General features: G+C 45.3%; 1 protein-coding gene across 6 annotated transcripts in view; it reads left to right on the top strand.

The window, feature by feature from the left end:
* Window positions 1-7862: 7862 nt before the first annotated feature.
* Window positions 7863-17127, top strand: part of LRCH2 (leucine rich repeats and calponin homology domain containing 2) — a 35582-nt gene continuing 26317 nt past the window's right edge. For 5 of the 6 annotated variants that reach the window (XM_064669727.1, XM_064669728.1, XM_064669725.1 and 2 more), the window contains exon 1: window positions 7864-8146. In XM_064669727.1, coding sequence (XP_064525797.1) covers window positions 7879-8146 — 268 coding nt within the window. In that variant the 5' untranslated portion in view covers window positions 7864-7878. Of the gene's footprint in view, window positions 8147-17127 lie in introns of all 6 variants that reach the window. The other variant, XM_064669729.1, reaches the window with a different exon arrangement.

Raw genomic sequence — 17127 nt, 5'->3', positions numbered from 1 at the left:
CTATTAAGCACCGTTTTCCAGCCGCCGGGCTTTTCTCCTTTCCTCTTTTCCCTTTCTGCCCCCGAACCCTTCCCCTCTGGGGTGTATGCCAGCAGCAGATGTATCTTAAACGTTATTTAAGCAGTTATTTCTGAGCGATGTGAACGACGGAATGACCTCGCCTCGTTCCGAAGATAAGAAAAACAAGGCGACTCTCTGCAAACAAAGATACTCTTGGCTCGTATTCGTGCGTGAAGTGTGTTCTCTGTGTTTGTGAGCGCCTCGAGGAGGAAGCACCCGTTCGGAATTGGTCTTTCACGAAAGTCAGATTCTTCAGGGGATCTTTCAGTCTCTGCGTCACGTTGGTTGTGGCACCAGGGCTATTCTGCAGTTTGAATACAAACTGTGAGCTAAACCATCTAACTCTACTTTTAAAGCCAGATGAAAAAGAAAAAAGAGATGAGGGAAGCAATCCCTGCTCTTCCAAAGGGCTGCTGCCAATCAAGTGAAGAGCACGCTTTTTTCTGAAGTTTCCATGTGGTAAATGCTCTGAAATAATCTCCCACACTACATACATAATAGGGGCCAAATAAATCTCGAACCATGGCCTGATGTTTAAAGTTTTCAAGACAGTTTCTTTTTCCCAGCTTGCACTTCAAATAGGAGAGAAACTTCTACATGCAGATCAATCAGGGCAGAGAACCTCCTGGTATGTGTACAGCTCTTAGCAAGATCAAGTGCTCCTGAAAGTGTTGGTTTAGGGAAGTGTTCTTTCATGAAAGAACAGAACAGTGTTGAGAGAGCAACAAACAACCTTTGCTGTCTTTTGCAGTGACACTGCAGAATGATCATTAAAGCAGTTTAATGTGAAATGTCAGAAACCAGGGTCATGATCCTGCAATCAATTTTGCAATGTTCTGTGTATGCAAGGTGTGCTGGGGGTGCTGTACTCTCTGGGGAGCCCTGGCTCTAATCCCCCCTAGTCCGAGAGCTTTCCTCCAAAGAGCATCCTTGAAATTTCTGAGCAATTTAGCCAGAGCAGCCAGGGAAGTTGTGGCTGCTGGGAAAGGGCTGGAAGTATCCATGTAAGCCCAGCATTTAGCAACAGACTGTGAGAGGAGGTTGATAGTGGTGTCGTTTTCTAGCACTTACTAAGGAGCGTGTAGGAGGAAGGCTCTGGGCAGTGTCCAGAGCTGTGAAGCAACAGCTGCCAGGAGCTACGAGGGAAGGACTGCAGGAGGGGTCTGGAGTCTCCTCTGAGTACAGCCCAGCTCTGAGCTGAATGACCCAGGTTTCCTCAGGGGGCAGCAGCTGGAGTTGGTCGTGCTGTGGGACAGTGAAAGGTCTCGTGGCTTTCTGCAAAATCCTGCACGCTTGTATCTTCGGAAAACCTGAAAGCAACGGCTCAGAGATTTCCAACAGCGTTTCTATTTGATCACGTTTAGTGAAACAAACATCTGAGATCAAAGAAGGGAAAAGGCAGAGTTTAGAAATGCCAACGTCTAAAATATTAGGTATTTTCAAAGGACGTTTTTTTCATAGAACAACAATACAGCTTTTGCAACAAATTCTGCTTCACCAGGTGAGAGGTTTCATTAGCTGCTTTCCTTCAAGTGCATAGCATTGAAAGCAGTGATAAAACCTTTCCAAGCCATATTTCTGCATTTGGAAAGTATGAGCTGATATGTATTCTGTTATCTCTCAACTGCCAGTCTGACTCTTAACATCTTGGCAAATGTCCCATTTGCTTAGTATGTCCAAGCACTGCCATTATCTCAGTTCTGAGCAATTTCTCACATTAACAGTGTAGGTGACACATGCTGGAGTTGGTGAAAAGGCCTGAAGAGCGAGAACCTCCTCTAAAGCATAATCCCCCTCCACTGGAGAGAACTGCAGGTGTCTGGCAGACAGACTTAGCCCTGCATCCTAAGAAAGGAATGTCAGGAATGTGACTTTCACAGTGGAAAGGTAGGATTAGTAAAAGAACAATGAGAAAAGTAAAGAAAATTGCACTTTCCTGTAGAACTGGTTTGTGTTGACTCACTGATACTGTGGCAACAAGCCTCAAGCTGAGCCTTCAGAGAACACTGGGGCATCTCTGCCAAAGGTGCCAGGTATTCCTTCCCCTTGTTAGGCACAGGCATAACCAAGTTGTTCACAAAGAGCAGGTGTTAATTAGGGTCACTGGGCCTTTCAATTTATCAGATGCTCTTCTTGTCATATAATGAAATCCCAAGGAACCCTAGAAGGCTTTTAGCTGAAACTAAATAAAAATAGAACTCAGTGGGAGAAGGGAACACCTGTCAGCAATCCAACACTTGTATCATCTGAAATGTTTTCTCAGCCTCTCAATAGATTTAGTTAATCTTCGACATGTTAAATAACTTGTGATGATTTGTGGTTGTGATAAATCTTACACCATGATCTAAAAATTAACCACTGGCCACTTTGTCTGTTGTTCCCAGGGGTACCTCATATCACAGTTATTTAATGCAAAATTGCAAAATATATGACCATTCTCTTTCAGTGAAATGCACCCATGACTTGATTGCTAATAAATGCTTTTTCTTGGAAAATAAGGCTGGGTGGCTGTAGGAATATGTATCAGTGGAAGATTAGCATCTGCATGTACACACCTGTTTCTGAGGGTATGGAAGCTCTCCAGCGTCTCCCAGACTTGCTCAAAGCATAAACAAGCGTTTATTTTAACGGGCCAAAACTGTGATCGCTTCTGTGACACTCTGGATTTTGCCCACAAGGGGGGTGTTTAGGCCTTTTCATTCGTGAGAACCACAGGACCATCAGCTCTTCACAAGGCACACTGGGAGCAGTACAGCTTCGATAGCTTGCTCCAAAACTGGTGAACCACCACTAAAAAGAACTTGGGTTTTATTGTTAGATGCTGAACGTGGCCTTAGAACCATATGTCACCACTTGAAAATCATCTTCTCGAGAAGATGGAAGAAAACAAAACTCTTCTTCAGGCTTTCTGAAGAAAAGTATTTATTTTACCAATTCCCAGAATGAGCTACATCGACGAATGATAATTCAGTTTTTATGCAGAAGTTCTGACTGGATGGTATGAAGTGTCTGAGGTGCACACGTCCTCGAGCTCTGCTCAGGGAAAACAACTGCTCAACCACAGATAATGACAAATTCCATGCTTGACTTCTTACACATTTAGCACATGCAGCCTGCCTACAGTAAAACTGCAAGGTATTTAAAGTGGTGTTGGCTTTTTCTCCCCCTCTGTCTCTCTGTATGTGTATTAAAATTGCAATCTCATGGGAAACTACTCTTATGATACCCATAAACTGTACCTCTGGACTGTGCAGAAAGTCCCCAAAGTCATCCCATAAAAAAGCATGTGCACAGGATGACAGGGAGTTGGTAGCTTCAGTGCAATCTGTAAATATAACCGGTAAATGAAGATCCACAGATACACCACATGCTGCTTGCTGTCATGGAGTAGTTCCAGTTTATGCTGCTTTTAGGGCTCTCTCAGTATTAAAGTAAACTTTCATTGAAAGGGCTACATTTCTAATCTCACCAAAAAACAAGCAAGGCAAGTATGGTACTGCACAGCAAACAAGTTATTCAAAATGGAATAAATGGACAAATCCTGTCTGAAGTCAGACCAGAATGATCCAGTAAAGGACAAAGGCCTCTGCAGCACCACAAGGAGGTATTTCCAGTGCATGTAGTTGGCATAGGTGGTGCTTGAAATGACATGCTTGAGGGGAGGTGCTGCCCTCCCCCCTGCCTTCAGAACTGTATTTTCTGGTGCTCAGGGAAGCATTGCTAGCTATACAATGAATAGATGCTCCCAGTGGGAAAGGTACCAGGAATCTTCCCTTTAATGGATCTCATCTCTTGTTGTGGTCTGTACAAACAGACTGTTAAGAACAGATATTGCTCTCCAAAGCAGCTAAAGAGAATTCTGCTTGCTTCTTTTCTATTCAAGCATCAGAAGCTGGAGTATTTTGAGCTATTTCTAGCTCTTTAAAATTTCAGATAAATGACTGCCCTTTAGCATGGACAGAGGGTCATTTGCCTTTTAACCTAATTAGGATTATATGTATAGTTTGCTTGCTTTGCTTTCAAAGTGAGCCAAATGATGCCACTTTAGTATGAATCTTGAATCCAGGTATTTGGAGATTATTTTAACTGCCTGTGGGAAGCTGTGGACACTTGCAGGTCTTGAAGAAAAAAAGCAGTATCCATGAGGAATAGAGCATGCACTGAAATGCAAAGTAAGTGCAAAGGAATTGAAGAGGCATTAAGGAGGTGGCACCAGGATCATGGGAGTGTTGAAGTAACAGTAACTGTGTTATCTCAGTGCCTCACCCATGGAGGAGGACTGAGGCTACTCATAAAGAAGCATAGCAAGAACAGCAGAAAAGCTCTGGAGTTTAATTGCTTAAAGCAAGAAAATCTCCAGAGGATGCAAAAAAAGGTCAGTGCTGACATCTCAGGAGGATTTAATTTCTCAAAGCAAATGGCAATCTAGATTGAAAAAGACCCGCTGTGTGTTCAGCTTGAGTACTGAACTCAGGAACACCGAAAGCTTCAGGGGTCTCTGTGCTTTTGACAATCCCTGTTGCTTGGCCTCAGGTGCCCAGAGCTCCTGTTGCCTGGCAGAGGCCTGCAGGCACTGCGGGGGTGTCGAGGGAGCATCACACTGCACAACACCCTGGGCAGCACCTCAGCTGTGTCACTGTGTGCTGATGTCCTTCCCTTGTGCCCTGCCCTGGGACACAGCCTGCAGCACACACTGCAGGGTGTCAAAGGAAACGGGGAGAGATCAGGGACTCCACTCTCGCTTTCCCTCCTGTCACAATCAATATTACACCAACACTGCCAGTACAGATTGGCCTTGTGTGGCTCTCTCCAGAAGGCAGTGCTCTGGGGACGTTTGGAGCTGTGAGCAATGATGCTGAGCAGGGGTGACAGGAGCTGTGGGAGCAGCACAGGCAGAGCAGCAGGACGGGCACGCAGCTCTCACTCACACTTGCTCTGAGCATGGCTTGGGTCAACCGTCCTTGCAAGACTTGTGAGCAACCACATCTTGCACTCCATGCTGGAAGTTAGATAGATCAAAGCCTGATCTAGATCTCATTCCTCTAGGCATTAACATGAGCTGTAAAAGCCAGCTGGTGTCATATCTTTATGAGTTTTTATCTCGTCTGGAACAGATATGGGTAACCACAAAGACTTTCAAACTTGAAGCTCTTCATGGAAGTGTGGGATTTTCAGAAATCTTCAAACTCCTGAAACATCAGCTCTGCCTGGCATGGGACCAAGAAAATATCTTTGTCTTGTGCAGTCTCATGACAACATCTGAGCGTTTCCACCTCTTCTTGTATGCACCTTAACTGCCAAAACAAATAAGAAAATGCAACCATCTCTGTTTTATAGGAGAAACTGAGGGATGACACAGCTCTGCCTTACTGCTTATTATGCCAGGAAGGTTGTTTTGGGAAGCCTTCTGGCCCTAGACTAGTGACTCTGGTTTTATTTGTAGAATTACAAAGAAGGGGGGACATGGGGAGAAAGAACTGTTGAAAGGCTGTGAAATCCAGTATAAATAAAAGTAATTAGATTTTAGTGCTCCAGACATCTGTTCTGATTCTGCAGCTATTGGAGGTGATAAATGACCCCCACAGGTAAATCTGCTCCACCACAGGAACGTGCAATCAGTTTTCAAGCTTTTGCCCCAGTGAGCAGCAATTTGCTTGAGACAGTTTGCAAATTGGGGATTTTTGGTTAGGAAAAGCCTCAGACATTGCTCCCAGCCTGTTGTAGGGGACACTCCAGTGCCTTTGAAGATGTGAGCATGTGTCTGAGCAAACTGAGCGAGCTGGGTTTGCTCCTCGGTAGGAGCACCTGCAGGCACGGCGAGCATTTGGTTAAGGATAAAAAGGCCCCCTCGTGAGAACTCCAGCGTGACAAAATGGTGTTTTGAGTCTTCTTCTGACAATTTGTCAGGCCTATTTCATACAGAGAGAGCTGAGCCCCTTTCTCTGTCTAACTTGGGCTCTGAACAGCAAATGGCTGAGTGATGTGGCTGAGAGGGAGGACAGCAAATCTGCAGCTTCTGAGCTGGCCCCGTGCCAAGACACCCGCTTTGGAAACTCAGAGCAACTAGTTCTAACATTTAGTAGAATTTGGATGCTGGAGCTGGTCCTGGCTGCTGCTCTGCCTCACTCCTGCCAGCTGCAGAGGCACTGTACCTCCTGCTCCACGTCTGCAGGCAAAATCATCCTACACACTTGGCCCGACACCAGTCTGGGTTTATTCACCCTCCACCCTCTCTGGCTGGAATCTCAACCGAGGGCAGCACTCAGCAGTGTTTATAGAGGTTTGTCTGATTTTCTTGCTGTGAACCCAAGGAACAATCAGCTTTTTCAGGGCAAGAGCAGGAGCTCTGGCCCAGGCAGACTGATTGGTAGATAGTCATCTGTAAGCTTGAATCCCACAGCCCCTGCAAGTAGCCAAGGTTAGAGGAAGCAGAAAGCCACAGTATTTGCAGGTGACAATGGGAGCACTTTCCCCACCACAAGTGCATTTTGCACACAGGCCTTGTTGTTGGAAGGGGAATCTGTTTGCTGGGACATGGTGATCCCAAAGTCCATCCAACACTGCACCGAAGGATTGAACCCTTCACTCTTTAGTACCTTCTTACTGATCCTGGCTCATTTAGTTCTACTGAATTTCAGCCAGAGATCACCCAACACAGTATTTCAGGGCTGTTCCTCTTTCGACTGATAATGGCTCCGCTGTCTCTCAGTGACATGTTGCTGACTGAAGGGCAATCTCTTCCATGCTGCTTATAGACAGAATTTCCCTTAGATCCCAAAATTAGGCATGATGTATGCATGCAAAAAACCAAACCCCCAAAACAATTTAAGAATTCAGGGCCTTCAGGAGGATCAAAGCATAAAGGCAGATTCTGCTTATCAAATCCACAACAATTCCATTAAAAAGTGGGTCTATGAGCCTTTCTGTAGCATTTCCTAATCATGCCTCGAGAGTAATTTTTCACAGATAAGTATGTAGACCTAACACGTACAGATTACATGGTAACAAAGGCAATTATCCATCCATATGGTGTTCCAGCAGTTGGGTAGCATTTAACTCACATAACTGGGCCCCGGACATTGCAACCAGCTTCTGATTTATGCCTCACCACTTCCCTTTCACATTCTGAGTCACAAGCATTCGCGTCTCTGAGGCTTTTGCGAGTGTTCTCTAACCCATTTCAGGGTGACCCCCGCACTCCCATTCCCTTTGTTCTGCCATGGACGACTCCTGGATGTATTTTCCCTGCCACCAGCGGGGATCCGCAGTCCCTGGCCGGCGCTGTCCTTACGGGTTTTCAGGGCAGAAGCGATGGATGCTATGATGCACCTGGCTCAGGTGACCTTTGGATGAGGATCTGCGGTGCCGCAGACCCGACCCCAAACCTGAGCGGTGCCTCAGGGAGCGGGCACAGCCGATCCGCCCCGGGCCGGGCAGGGACACGCTCCCACCGGCGCCGGGGCTGCCCAGCAAATGTTTGCCATGTTCTGTCAGCTCTGAACCCTTCTCACGGCTCCCCTCAGCCCCGGCCCGGCTGCGGGACCCCCCCCCGTTCCCGGGATTTTCCCATTCCCGGGATCCCCCCACTCCGCTCCCGCCCCGCTCCCTCAGCGCCGGCAGCGCCCCCTAGCGACCCTCAGGCACCGCCTCGGGGAGGCCACGCCCCCTCGCCCCCGGCTCCGCCGCGGATTGGTGGGAGCGGCCGAGGGGCTCTCAAAAGCCCCGCCCTCCCCTCGCGCGGCGCCCCCTGCGGGCCCCGCGGCGCGTGCGCAGTGGCGGCGGGGCGGCCCGGCCGTTGTTGTGGAGGGGCCGGTCAGGATGGCGGCCGGGCAGGGGGGCGGCGGCGGCAACAACGGGAGCGGCGGCGGGAGCGGAGCGGCGGGGCTGGGCATCCCCGCGCACCTCACCCTCTCCTTCTCGGCCGGGCCGCACTGGGGCGCGGCCGCTCTGCCGCAGCCGCACACGGTGCGCAGCCTGGAGCGGGCCCTGGAGGAGGCGGGCAGCTCGGGCATCCTCTGCCTCAGCGGGAGGAAGCTGCGCGACTTCCCCGGCAGCGGCTGCGACCTGAGCGACACCACGCAAGCGGGTGAGGGGACTGCGGCTGTGGCGGGGACGGGGCTGCGGGGGCCGTGCGGGGAGGGTGCGGGCCCGGCCGTGCGGGCGGGGGGCGCGTCCCCGCTGTGGCGGCCGGGGACGGGCAATGGGGGGTGCGGGCCCTGCTGCGGGGGCTGCAGCGAGGGGGTCCGTGTGGTGATAGGGCAGCGCTGCGGGGGCTGTGGGAGCAGTTGGGGGGTGACACGGCAGCGGCTGCTCTGGGTGAGGAGCCTTGGTCCCGCTGGGTGAGGGCAGGGGGGACAGTGGGGAGGCCCCACGTTTGGGGGGGCTCTCCCTGGAGGCAGCAGGACGGGGTCTGCAGGATGTGGGGGTGCAGTGGTGGGGGCTCCCCCTGCGCGCACTGGGGGCGGTTCTGCCGCGGGTGTCTCGGGGGAGCGTCCCTGCAGCTCCCTGGGAGCGGCACCCGGTGCCTCCTGAGGGCGAGCGGAGCGGGGGGTCCTGGGGGTGCCTCGGGAGGTGGGGGGCGAGGGGCCCCAGCAGCGAGTGGCTCTGTGTGAGTGTGAACGCTCAGGGCTCTGTGTGTGTGTGACTGAAGGCACAGGGCTCTGTGTGCTTGTGTGAAGGCACAGGGATCTGTATGAATGTGTGACTGAAGGCACAGGGCTCTGTGTGTGTGTGAAGGCACAGGGCTCTGTGTGTGTGCGAGAAGGAGGGGAGCTGCCCCAATGTCCCCTGTGTCGGTCTGTCCGTGCCATCAGGACGGGGACTTGCAGTCGGTGAGCACGGAGCAGGGTGTGCAAGGTGAACGGAGCTCTTTATTCGCGCTCTGGGGAATAAGAGCTCCGTGCTGTGGTTGGTCTGTACCTTCGGGGCTGTCGGATCCCTGGCAATGGAGCTGTATCGCCTGGGCTACTCAGGTCGGTCCTTCTCCTCGGCTCAGCAGGAAGATGGTTCCAAGCGGGCGTGCGAGGGTTGTGTGCACATCCAGCCGTGTGTGTGGAGAGCTTGGGGTATTCACTGTGTTGGTAAAGGCTTGGATATCGTGAATGGGCCTGCATTCACCCAGGCTTGTAGGTGAAGGAAACATGGAGGCCTTTTTCTCTACAGTTCCTAGAAAACAAAGCTGCATTTTCCGTGAAGGTTCTGCCATACCTTGGCTGGTCCCTGATGTGATCTTGGGTTTATTTGCTGCTGGGTTACTCGTTGAAAATGGATCATTTTGAGTAATGTGCTAGAAGAAAATATTATTGAGAGGCCAAGGATCTTTTATTCACAAGTAGTAGTGGCTTTCTGAAATGTTGTTTGGGTAAATAAATGCTGTGGGGTTTTTTTGTTTTGTTTTGGGGCTTTTCTTTCCCCACGGGTTATGAATCACTGGTGTATTGTTTTGAATAGGAGACTGCCCACTGTGGTACCTTAAAATAAAAAGAGGTTCCATGAAATAATAGAAGCTGGAGTTTTCCTTGTAGTATCATAAAATGTGTTTAGTGATGTAGTTGGTCACCGCTGTGTATAAATATTCAATAACTGAAGCATTAAGGAAGAAGCATTGTAGGCATATAGGCAATCTGTTTTTAAAAAGGCTTTCTGTATCCTGAAATGGGTGCATCAAGGATCAGTGGGTTTTGTTTGCTTCGAATTATTACTGTTTGCATTTTGGCAGTTTTTTGGTCATTTTATTTTGAATCTCAATATTTGAGTAAGAGCTGTCTGCAGCGATCTTGTGTTTCTGTTTTAGGATGTAGCAGAGGCCAGTCAGTGCCATCAGGATTGAATTGTTGTGAACAATGGTGTGAGAATGTTTGTGGGCAGTCTCTGACAGAAATAGCTTTACTGCTTGCTGCTGTAGGATTCCCTACTGAAATAGTTGATGTGGGCCTGTGCAAGTGCCATCTCGTTACAATCCTAATGTAATGTAGCCCTGGTTTATGAGTGGATCCTGAGAAATACAAATTTTAAATGTCTTTCAAAAGATGCTTTCAAGCAAAAGATTTGTATTCTCTATTTTAATTTGATCTGTAGAATTTTTTTGTTGGTGGTAAATGGTGTTCTGTTGGTGAATCCTGGACATCCTTAACAGAGTGTCAGTGTGGCCTGGAGCTTAGTGGGGGATCAGCAGCTGCCTCAAAGGCAACAGTCATGTAGTTATTGGCATTTTTGTAGCAGTTGTCCTTGTTTCACATGGAAATATTCCCAGGGACAAGGTTCTAGGTTGAGGCTGAGCCGCGGGATATGGGGATTGGGTCAAAACTCTTTGCAATGTTTCACTTTCTGTTCCAAGTCAGTGGCTGAATTTCAGTTCTGTGGTACTTGAATCAGCCTCTAATCAATCTGGATGTAAACAATTTTTTTTCCATATTGCCAACCCTTATGCAGTAGGATCTACAGTGTTACTGTAAACCCAGAATATTCTGCCTTTATATCAGTAAAGTCAGCAACAGCAATGCTGAAGCACAACTGCTGTTGATTTATCAAAAGTAACTCGGGATTTTATTTTGCATCTAACTTATGTGATGGCTTGCCAATACTTAATTTGAAAATACAGTGACATACTTTTTGCATCTTAAATTATAAGTCAAAAATTATTGCTGAGCTGAAAGCATAGTGACCATATCTGACTGTTTAGCTTCTTTTTTTTTTTTTAACTGTGAATTGTCTTTGCAGCACTTTGTGCAAGAAATCCTTATTTTATTATTTACCTGAATTTGTCTTCTGGCTGTTCAAACAGATCTTGTGCTGCTGTTAATGAACTTCTGGAAAAAAATAAAATCATAAGCCTTGAGATATCAAGAGGTATCTTGAATATTCTAGTCATTTTATGGACATGTGTAGTTTTGCTTCTCTCTGTGTGAGCAACATTAGGCCCCCTGGCAGTTAAGTAATTGAGTCTATCACATCAGTGTAATCATGGTCTGCTTAGCTGGAGAGTTGTGTGTTTGCTGGTTGGTTTTTTTAAAGATAGGTTCCTGTGCTGTGTTGCCATGCTGAACTAAGCCAAGCTGTGCCTTTAGTGATTTGCCCTCTTTTAGTGAGCACTTTTTACAACACGAATTTAGCAAATATGAAAGGTGCTTGACTGACAGCTCAGGATACGATTTGTGTGTTCTGGGTAATGCAGTGGAGCCATCAGGCTTCCTTGTTCGTGGCTTTGTCACAGCGGATCTGATTCCCACTTTTTAATTCTGAGGGAACTTCCAAGCAATTATAAGTAAGTGAGTGATTGCCTATGAACAGATTAACGATTAACTTTGACTCCTTCAGATTTGAATGAAAAGAGAAACTCGGTTGGATGGTTTCTTGTTAGTGTTTATGTTTGGAAATGCATCTGATGCAAAACCTGGAAGTGACAGAGTTTATAAACAAGTAATTGTGGAAATTCCCCACAGTGTTTTCAGAACATGCCCAGTGTTTGGGCTGAGAGGAAATGAGTTCTGCGTGCTTGAGGCTTTGTTGCTGAAGGCCAGTTATAAGGATCATTGTTAAGGATACTTGGTGTGATGGGCAAGTTGGGAGAAGTCTAAGTTTGGTGAGTTGAAGTTAAAACAGCTAATTATTAGTTTGCCTGCGTAGAAGGATTGCATTATGAAGAATATCACTTATATCCTAATATTAAAAACCCCAGATTCCATGTCACAGCCTTATCTGAAATACCTACAAGAAACACGTGATGTGCAATTTTTTGACTTTTTGTGTTCTCCATCTATCAGAATTATATTTACCATTGCATTGACTATTTTTGTGCTTTGGAATATCCAGCATTTAGTGCTGTAATATTTCTGCCTTTGGTCAGCTAAGGAACTTTTGTTACTACGTATTTCTACTTTGTTACTAATTGTTTGCAGAGGGGGCAAATGTATTTAAATCACAGAATGTATCACAAAACCTTGTGCGATAAAGTGGAGTAGCCTTTGCTTTTTGAGGTGTTCTTTTTGGTGAAATGTGTCTTTGTGTCTTCCCATTCGTTGTGCAGCTTGGTTAGAGTGGATACAAAAGTACATATTCATTTTCCCAGCACAGCTGAAATCTGTCCTTAGCAAAAAGGTAACAAAATCAGGGCTGAAGGCTGGAATTCCACAGAAAATGTTAAGATACTTGATTCTTTTGTGTGTGTGTTAAAATTTGTACATGACAGTGTGAAGAGACTTGTGAGTTCTCTGCTTTTCTCTAGCTGTCCAGCAGTCTAATGTTCATCATTCTTCCATCTGATCGGGGATTGTTTGCCACTTGTGAGGGAAATGTGCTGCCAGGTCTGTCAGATCTAGAGAAGGCTGAGCACTTGAGGTGAAAGAAAAAAACTCAAGTCTTACTCTCTGCTACAGACCTAAAATAGTTTTGTGCTTGGCAGACATGATCATCACACACGTGCTCCCATGTGTCAGTGTATGATTTCTGAAAAAATGGTTTTGTAGTTACAAGGTTTGAAGGAACCCTACATCCCTGGCTCTTCATCAGCTGCTGAGCAGCAGGTGTAGCTGCACAAGGAGCAAATCCCTGACCATCTGGGTGTTACACCAAACACTCCTCCAGTTTGTCACTTCACCTCTGTTTCAATAGGTGGAAGCAGGATGTGATGGCTGAGAACTTGTTCTGTTGAAGACTGACCTAGAACTAAAAGGTTTATGGAAGGGTTTGCTTCGACTTATCACATGCAGTAATGAGAGATATTATACAATTATTTTGAAGCTGATAGAAGTGGCTACAGCCATTCTTAAATGCTACCAAGAGGTCTGGCATGAGTAGGACAGAGTCAGCAGGAGGTACCAGCAAATAAGAACAAATGCTGAAGTTGCTGCAGGGGAGGCCTCTGTGTCTCAGGAGAATGTGCTGGAGTTGTTGCTCGACCCTGTTCACTCAGTGCTCATGGACTGTTGGTCTGCCCAGTTTCTTCAGGGTTATTTCTGCTTCACTCTTAGTGCACTTACCTCATTTTCCAGTGTCCTTTATCTTCCAGTGGTCTAACTTACTTGAAAAATGTTTCTGCTCAGTTTATCCAGTGACAAACCATTTTACCTGCACATAAGCGGTAAACACTGGTCCCAGTAGGTTGGTTGTAGCCTTCTGTCTCTGCCTCATGTCTGTTTAGATTGTAAACTCCTCAGGACAAAAGCCTTGAATGTATATTACTGAGCATACAGAGGCTGGGGTGAGAATCTTTCCTTGAGAATTTTCTGTACACTTTAGGTATTCCTTAACAAATCCAGACGTTGCTTCATCGCTGAATGATGATTGTGATGATTACTTTCCCCTGTATTACTTTTCTGTGAAACAGAAACTTGGAATTTAAAAATTTGAAAGTCAAAAAAGAAATTGTCAGAATTAAATCAATAAGTAATGGCCAATTGAAGTGGGAGGAAGATGCCCTGTGCTCTAATACACCAGTTTAGTAAGTCTTGCTGACTCATCGGGAAAATACATTTTACTCTTTCTGGTAGTGAGGCATTTTAACGATTATAGTCTAGACTAAATACTACAGTGCCAAAACAAAAAAACTTCCTGTGGGATTTTCTGCTTACCACTTCAAACTCCAAGAGATTTGTGGAGATGGGGCACCTTCAGCAGTGGAGAGGAAGATAATCCCTGACGTGATGTAGTACCCTTGTGACAGGATATGTGATTTTACACCTTCATATGCCAGTCCGAGGAGCCATCCTGGTGTTGTGTTCTTTATTTTCCATTTTAATCATGCTGTGCTAAAACAGCTGAACTCAGTGCAGAGTTGTAGCAATGTGCTGTCTTGTGTTGGAAATGCCTGGATCTTCCTCATGTTGCAACGTGGTGAAGAATTCCCTGAATCCATCCATCGGTTTCATCCTGGTGTTGCAAAATGTGGAATATGTGACATTTACTTGAGAAAGGATGTTCTTTGATCTTTGTCTGCTTTCAAGCCTAATCAATAAGAAGGAGATGGCAGCTAACAGGCAAGCTCTAACTGATGTCCAGGTCTTAGAAAAATAAATTACTTTTTGGTAGAATTGCCTTGTTAAGATTTAGGGCTTGACTCACTTCAGTGATCTCAGACCTAGGGGGAGGTTAACAAAGCTTGGGAAGAAGAATCTCCACTGATAATGGACACAAAGAATGCAGAATTTATGAGCCATGAGGACATGTGGCAGAACTCCCAAGATAAGGAAGAAACTAATAAAGCCAACTCAGCAACTGGGCTGGATCAGCTCCGATGGGGTAACAGGGAATTCCAGCAGGGGGAAATTGCAGCCACTGACCCCCTGTCCATTGTAGCCTGGAAGACTGGGTCCAGGGAGGGTGGGTTGGAACACTGGGTTCCTCAAAGCTACCTTGATTTCAGAGCCAGTGTTTTGGATCTCAGTCTTTTTTTCCTCTGTAGAGACAGCTATAGGTCTGTTCCACTTCATGAGAAAGAACTGTGGTTCAATCTGACAGGATCCTTTTTTGTTGTTGTTGTTGTTTAAGTCTAAAGTAATAGAAGTGTAATTTTAAAAAGGATTTTTTTCTTCAGAAGTGCTGTTTAGCTTGAAAATCCAAGAACTCAGAATCTGTCAAGTGGAGTGTCTGGTTGCCTGTACAACCCTCCCTCTGAGCTTGATGAGAAGCTTTAATTACACAGTTGTGCACAGTTTCTTCATTTGTCATTTTAACCACTCAGACCGAGTCTGTAACTGAACTTAGGGACATGGATAACCATAAAACAGGTATTTCCAAGCTCTTCAGTTGTTGGATTTAAAACCCAAATGCCACTTTGATATTTCTTTGTAATAACCTTTGCACAAAACCAGAAGCTATTCCCTGCTGTCAAACACCCAGCTGAAAAAAAGTAAAAGCTGCTTTTAGCCACCTCTGGTCTTGGGAGTGTTTTTCTTTCTTTCAAACAGAAGACAGCCTATGCTTCTATTTGATTTAAGAGCACAACAGATAAAAATCAAGTTAAATATTGCTACATAAGATTTTAAGAATAGACATTAACTGTATCTTTCCTTGTGACAATTTGTGGTCAGCTTAGTTTCCTGAGAGGTTTTTGGCAGGTATATCAGATTCTTTGTTGTGCAGAAGAGCTGGTGGGTGCTCAGTTTGTTCTCTGTAATCCTTCACCACAGCTTTTAATGTTGGAGAGCAAACATTGCTTTGTACGTGAAATACATAGTTACAGGCAAAAATTATGTTGCTGTAATTCTTGAATGTTCTTTGGCAGTAAGTTCTAAATTTTTTGGTCTGTTCTGCAGCTGAAATGGTTTTTGATTTTGTCAGTATGCACAATCATTCTACATCTGGACGTGTTTTAATTGTTCATTTTGAAACATAAGTAAATAAAAAGAATTCTGTTATTTATTATTTCATTAACCAGGTTCATTTTTCCTTTGAAGGGAAAATGTTAAAACATTTCTGTGTTTAACAACACTAGTCATGCATTAAGATTTGAACTGTGAACCTGCAAGTAGATGTGTAGAGTCTGAGGGAAATGCTGGAGGTCCGAGACAGACATCCCATTTGAGCTGAGCTCAGGAAGAGTGAGCTCAGGAAAGGAACTTAAGAGTTCCCTTCTGCTGAGGTTCCAGAGAATATGGGAAGTGTAATAAAATCAAGAAGGTTGGAAAAGACCTCTAAGGTCATCAAGTCCAACTGTTCACCTGACACCACCGTGTTCAGCACTAACCCATATCCCCAGGGATGAATTGGTAGTTTCAGTTGTAATGGAAAGTGGTAGGAAGCTTGTGCAAAGGACTTGCTTGTGGTCAGAGAGGGGGAAAAAAATCTCTTGAATAATCTCACTTCTTCCCATCAAATCCAGCTTTCAGTTTCTGACTTAGTGCTGGGGTTTTTTGTCTTCCCCTATACCAATTAACAGCATAGGAGCAAGGGGTTTAAAACACACTGCAGTGTTCACTTTTTTTGGTAAACTGGATGCAGGATCCACATTGTGGTTTTATTTAGGTGAATGCAATTTGTTTTGTAGAGATTTTTGTGGGTTGGTGGTTTGGTTTTTCTTCCCCCTCCCCCCCCCCTTCTATAATTTTGTATCTGAAAGCTCCAAATGAAATTTTAGTTCGTTAATGCCACCATCAAAATTCATGGCTGCAGAACTAAGACCCTTTTAGGAAGTGGATAGACTCACACTTGGCTCTTTTAATGCATCTTTAGTTTTTCTCTTTACCCTCGTCAGGAACTGATAATTGAATTACCCAAACAGTGATAAGATAATTACATTCCTGTAATGCAAACAAACTACAGTTTTATATCCTGTAATTACACAGGTTGAAAGAGACCTTCAAAGGTCATCTGGGGCAATCTCCTGATGGGAACAAGTCCAGGGAAAGCAGGTTGCTTGGGGCCTGGTGCAGTTGATTTTTAAAAATCTCCAGAGATATTTCAGTCTTTCTGAAATGGGTTTTCTGGATTCTCCTAAAAGCCTCAGTTATGTCATCCTCTGACTGAAGAAAGCTTTGTTACATAAACAATGAAATTGGTTTCTTCATGCTAAGTGCCATTTCTGTGCTTGGTAATGGGAGACAGATCTCTTCCTGCCTTTCTTAGTTTCTCAGCAAACTGGAGAAGAGCCTCAAGCATTAGCAGAGTTTGAAAAGGACAATTTTCTTACATTTTCCTTTTCTTTTGTACTTGTATAGTATTTCCATGAATTTTTTGAAGATTAAAGGAAGATAGAAAGAAATATTAGTGATTACACCAAAGACTAATTCTTAGACTATGTAGATATTCTGTGCTGAAATACCACATCAAAAACTGGAATTAAACCATGCAGGTGTTTCTGTAGTGTCTCTGGTTGAGACTAGTTTTTTCTTCTCCAGAATCTTCATCCATGACAGACTGATAAGTTTTATCTATGTTCTCTGTGGTGATCTAAGATTTATGTTTAGATTGGCTGAAAGTGTATCTTTGGGATGAGGTCTGAATGTTTGTTTTTGTGCATCCATTGACTTCTGTAGGACTAATTATATAGTTACAGTTGTGCTTAGATGTTTTTGGCTTAGACTTTGGTTGGCTTAGGCTAAAGCATTGCTAGAAAAGCTGGCTAGGAAAATG

The sequence above is a fragment of the Pseudopipra pipra genome, chromosome 13 (genome assembly GCF_036250125.1).
Source record: "Pseudopipra pipra isolate bDixPip1 chromosome 13, bDixPip1.hap1, whole genome shotgun sequence".
Lineage (NCBI taxonomy): Eukaryota > Metazoa > Chordata > Aves > Passeriformes > Pipridae > Pseudopipra > Pseudopipra pipra.
This window is presented reverse-complemented; position numbering and strand designations above follow the sequence as displayed.